The following is a 5,231-nucleotide window of genomic DNA, read 5'->3' on the forward strand; positions in this document are numbered from 1 at the left end:
TCTACCTTTGAGCTATACCAGCAAAAAAATATATCATCGAATTTTAAGTAAAAAATGCTTAAATTATTGCAAAGTTCCTATTGACGGGGAGGGTTGGCACCTCGATGTCGGCTCGTCGCACCCTGAGTTTGAAGTAGGTCTCAAGGGTTGGTCTGTTCGCATTTGAACCTATGACTTTCTGTTCCCAAAACAGAAGCGCTACCTGACTACCCCATATTCTGTAAAACATTTTACCCTTAAAGGAATTTGAAGGAACGAACGGGAACCGACGGGAATGGAACCAGGAACGGCGTGAACGAGCGCATGGGAGGACATGAGAACGCTAAGGGCGAGCGACCGACCCGTGGAAGTGCGTCGAAGGACGGAGGAGAGCAAAAGCGAGAGGAACGGGGTACACCGGCCGATGGAGAGGGCGACGAGGGAACAACGATGATACCTGGGCGGTTATGGTGGCAAGAAGGAAATGTGGCAGAACACGCACCAGAATATCAGGGACCCCTTTGTAGTGTGGGCAGGACGGCCGTATCGCAACTCGAAATAGTGGGCCATAGGTGTGAAGGACTGCTAGATACGGGGGCGCCCAGAAGCTTTATTCGCCCGACTATTGTGGAACGACTGGGTTTGAAGGCACGCATTCTGCCGGAGGCGTACTCCTTCACAATAGCCAACGGTGAAGTTACACTCATCGATAGGGAGGTACCAAGATTGTCGATGCTTTGCGGGGGAGAGTGCTTCACTGGAGATTTCCTGGTAGGACCAATACCGTATTCTGTTATTCTCGGGATTGATTGGCTAGTCAACCACAAGGTGGCGTGGTATTTCCAATCACAAGCTCAAGCTCAGGACATATGTAAATGGGCGGTGGTGCGATCTGCCAGTATTGCCGACACGGGGCATACTGGTCGACTCGGAACCAATCAAAACGGCGGCGGACCACGCTTACGACGAACTGACTAAGCAAGTTGCTAGAATGACAGCGGAAGAGGCGGCAGCGTTTCTTCGCCCCCCCTCCAAACGATATAAATCCAAGCATCGAGCAGGAGATCGGGTGAAGATAAAGGATATCCTAAGGGAGGCGCGGAAAGACACAGCAATCCTAAAGAGGGCCATAGAGGGACTACACTGTGTGGTCGTCCTACCGGCAGCAGAACCTGATCGCGTAGTCCACTTACCCATAGAGCGACAGGGTCCACTACTGTGTGCGATCATAGAACACATGAAGGTAGCACACGATGAGCCAGGCACAGCTTTCCCCAAGCCTGAAGATACGGCATCCGTTGATATAGACGAGTCACCATGGCCTAAGGCTAAACTGCAATATACGGAATTCGATGCGTGGTCTAATGGTCCCGAGGCCCTTCGTTTACCTACACAGATACTTACAGTTCTGCAACAACATCGGCTCCTGTTCCCAGATAGTCTGCCTGACAGATTGCCGCCCATGAGACCCTATGATCATCGAATTCTCCTTTTACCCGGCAGACTACCGACGCGCGCGCCGATATATAAGATGCCGCCTGATCAGCTGGCATATCACACCAAGGAGATAGCACGTTTACCCGCCAAGGGGTGGATTGGACCTACGTACTCTCCGATTTGCGCTCCCACTATAATGGTCGATTAGCGAGGCGATGGAACCGGCGAACGGAAGATGCGAATGGTCGTTAACTATCAAGCTTTGAACGCACTAACCATAGCTCCCGAGTTCCCTATGCCAAGTGTGCAGACGGTCTTGGAAATGATTGGCGGCGTTGCATACTTATGGACTCTGGACCTAGAAGCGGGATTCCATCAAATTCGTATGGCGCGGGAGGATAGGTGGAAAACGGCCTTTCGCTCGCTACAAAGCCTCTTCGAATATAAGGTAATGCCCTTCGGACTCAAGGGAGCACCTGCCACATTCCAGGCAAATATTAATGCATACCTACATCCATTGCTAGGTCATGGTGTCATTGCTTATCTAGATGATGTACTTATATACAGCACGACATTGGAAACTCACGTTCTACTCCTACAGCAAGTCCTCGGCCTCTTCCTAAAACACCAGTTCTACTCTAGGCTGACGAAATGCAAGTTCGGACAACGAGAGCTTACTTACTTGGGATATAGAATAGGAGCCGATGGCATTAAGCCAGCAGCAGGCAAGGTGGAGGCGATCCATTTGTGGCCTCAAGTTCTAACGAACGAAACACAGGTTCGACAGTTCCTAGGTACCGTCAACTACTGTAGGATGTTCATGGGACCCAAGTATGCTGACACTGCACGTCCGTTAGTGGAGTTGACTCACAAGAACTCGCCCTTCATCTGGAGAGAGGAGCACACCGCCGCTGTTCGCCAACTCAAACGACTCCTCTCCGAGTTCACGACCTTGCAGGCACCTGATTCGAGTCAACCCTACACTCTTTATACAGATGCCTCGGGATACGCTATTGGCGCTGTGTTAGAACAGGAAGGCAAGCCGGTGGGATTCCTCAGCCAGGTTATGAGCCCTGCGCAACAGAAATTCTCCATATACGATCAGGAACTCCTGGCGCTCATCTCGGCCCTGCATAAATGACGCCACCTACTCCGAGGCGCCAAGGTCGCTGCCTACACCGACCATCAGGCACTCACGCACCTCCAGCGTACCAATATGCAGAAGCACTTACGTGGACGCACGGCGAGATGGTTAGACTTTTTGGCAGAGTTTCCCGACTTGAGCATCTCTTATCTGCAAGGTGCACATAACAAGGTGGCGGACGCGCTCTCTCAGCATCCGCAGCACACGTACGTGACTTCGATTACATCACCAACGACCCTCGCCTCTCTTATCTCATCGCAGCAGGGCAGCCCGCCGCCGACCTCTCGATATCTCACCCGCTCCTCTACTGGGAACGCGCCCAGCACCAACTTTCGTGCAATAGCAGGAGTACGCGCGACCCATACAGGGAAGAAGAAGACGTCATCCTTTTCAGCAGACCCGGTAGCCTCGACTCCAGCTACATCCGCGGAAGTGACATCGGCAGAGCAGCAAATTCCATCTTCCACTAAAACCGGCAATCGCACTACACCTACACCTGTACTCTCACCTTCCTCACCACCCTACGATCAGGAAGCCTCAATCACGACAGCGGAACTCGCCTCGGGATCGCCATCAGCGCAGGAATATCTGTCGCCACAACGTTGGGAAGACGCATATCTACGCTGCCCTCACTTTCGCGAAATCGTCTTGGCTGAAGCTCATCATAACGAAGAAGAGTTTCTCCATCAGCTACAGGGTCGCAGATATACCTTTAAGTTTTGTCGCCCCTACCTATACATCTGCGTAAATGGCCTCTGGCGCATCTGCCCTCCTACATTGCCCGAATTCCTCTCCCATCTTCTCTATGAACACCACGAACACGTTACCGCTGGACATCGCGGAGAACGGAAGACGTTTCTATCCCTTAGTAAGCTGTACTATTGGCCAGGAATGCGGGCGTACACAACTGCGTATGTGGAGTCTTGTGTGCAGTGTCGCGCATCTAAGGCGCTATCGCAGAAGCCGGCAGGTCTCCTTCAACCGCTCCTCGTTCCTTCGCGCCGCTGGAGCCGCGTTAGTCTCGATTTTATAACAGACCTGCCCCTCACCCCCCGTGGACATGATTGCATTCTCGTTATCGTCGACTCGCTCAGCAAAATTGCACACTTCATTCCCACGAAGAAGTCAGCGTCCACAGCGGATACCATCGAACTCCTGGCCGATAGATTGATTAGATATCATGGATTCCCGGATGTCTTGATTTCCGACCGTGATCCCCGGTTTCAATCCCAGATATGGCAGCAGCTTTGTCAGCGATTTCACATCAAGCGCGCAATGTCTTCTCCCTATCGTCCGCAATCCGACGGTCAGACGGAGAGGGTCAATCGCACGTTGGAGAAAATGCTTCTCACGTACATTCAGACGGACGAACGTGGATGGGAGCGCCTGCTACCGGCGCTCGAGCTCGCTTACAACACCACCAGTCATTCCTCCACAAAAGTGAGTCCCTTCGAAGTTATGATCGGTCAGAATCCTGTCACAGCGGCAGACCGTGATGTCGTTGGTAACCTCGCGCCCACCCTTACCTCGCCTGTGACCAAACTATTCCACCAGCTGTGTGATCGAGCCCAGAGTCATATCCTCAAGGCGAAGCGGCAGCAAAAACGCTATGCAGACGCTCACCGACGAGATGCGCAATACAAAACAGGCGATCGGGTCTGGATAAGCAGCCGTAACCTTCCGGGGCTCAACGAGTGCTCCAAGTTCGGGCCTAGGTTTCACGGTCCCTTCACGGTCTTAGAACGAATCGGCCAGGTCGCTTACCGCATCGTGCTCCCGCCGACTTACACGTGTCATAATGTCTTTCATGTCTCTCAGCTTGTTCCCGACCGCCCAAGCGACCCTCAGATGAAGTCCAAAGAAGCCGCTGTTGGGTGGTTGCCGGTGACGGGCCCAGACGGCACTCCCACCGATATTTACGAGGTCTGCTATATCCTCGACCAACGCGGTTCGGGCGAAGATACCCAATACCTCGTTAAATGGCGTGGTGATCCCGAGGATCGCCCGACTTGGGAACCCGCTGCCAACCTTACCAACTGCCCCGCCCTTCTTCGCGCGTGGCGACGTCATCTCAGGCGCGCAACGAAAGATCAGCGGGGACCTCAGGACGTCGCATCCGGCTCTGCTAACACTGCATCAGCATCGGCCTCATCGCCGACGTTTTTCTCGCCGGGGGGCGAAGGAGTGGAGCGGCACCCTCCGGAAGCCGCACCACTCATAGCAGAGGGCAGCTTAAAGGAACCTGCGAGACATATATTGCTGGGGAACACATCGGACTCTGAAGCGGATCTCAGGAAGTGTGCAATCCGAGGGGCAGGAGACGAAGGTGTAGGATCCGTAGACAAGGTAGTTAAGGAAGTTAGTGGGGTAAGGGAAAGAGCAAAATCAGCTAGAAAGGGGAAAGAAAAAGGGACGGGAAAGGCTGGGCGATGAAATTTCAAGAAGTGACTGGGAAGTTTCAGCCGAGGGGGGAAGTTCTAGTGCATTGGCACTACAATGCACCGTTGTAGGTATCTAGTGGGCAAAACGAGACTAAAATTGCAATAATTAATTTAATTTAACTAATAAAATTTAAGTTAGTGACTCAACTCGCAGGGTCACGGAAGTTAGCTGAAGATAGCTGACACTCGTTAGAGGCAGAAGCATAGTCACCGCGGAAACGCGGGTCGGC

The 5,231-nt window shown here is 52.8% G+C and overlaps 3 protein-coding genes across 3 annotated transcripts; all 3 read left to right on the top strand.

Moving 5' to 3' along the window:
- Positions 1-303: 303 nt before the first annotated feature.
- On the top strand, positions 304-957 carry EMH_0063260 (uncharacterized protein; the record flags this gene model as incomplete). Its single annotated transcript, XM_038022541.1, has 1 exon — positions 304-957. The coding sequence occupies one exon, from the start codon at positions 304-306 to the stop codon at positions 955-957; it is 654 nt and encodes a 217-aa protein (XP_037878395.1).
- Positions 958-1,657: 700 nt separating this feature from the next.
- EMH_0063270 (uncharacterized protein) lies at positions 1,658-2,557 on the top strand (the record flags this gene model as incomplete). The annotated part of the gene is made up of 1 exon (XM_038022542.1): positions 1,658-2,557. One exon carries the CDS (start codon positions 1,658-1,660, stop codon positions 2,555-2,557), a length of 900 nt encoding a protein of 299 aa, XP_037878396.1.
- A 75-nt stretch (positions 2,558-2,632) lies between these two features.
- On the top strand, positions 2,633-4,993 carry EMH_0063280 (Similar to Transposon MAGGYgagandpolgenehomologues, related; the record flags this gene model as incomplete). The annotated part of the gene is made up of 1 exon (XM_038022543.1): positions 2,633-4,993. The coding sequence occupies one exon, from the start codon at positions 2,633-2,635 to the stop codon at positions 4,991-4,993; it is 2,361 nt and encodes a 786-aa protein (XP_037878397.1).
- Between the last annotated feature and the right edge of the window lie 238 nt (positions 4,994-5,231).

The sequence above is a fragment of the Eimeria mitis genome, genomic scaffold, assembly GCF_000499745.2.
Source record: "Eimeria mitis Houghton genomic scaffold, Emh_scaff3197, whole genome shotgun sequence".
Taxonomy (NCBI): Eukaryota; Apicomplexa; class Conoidasida; order Eucoccidiorida; family Eimeriidae; genus Eimeria; species Eimeria mitis.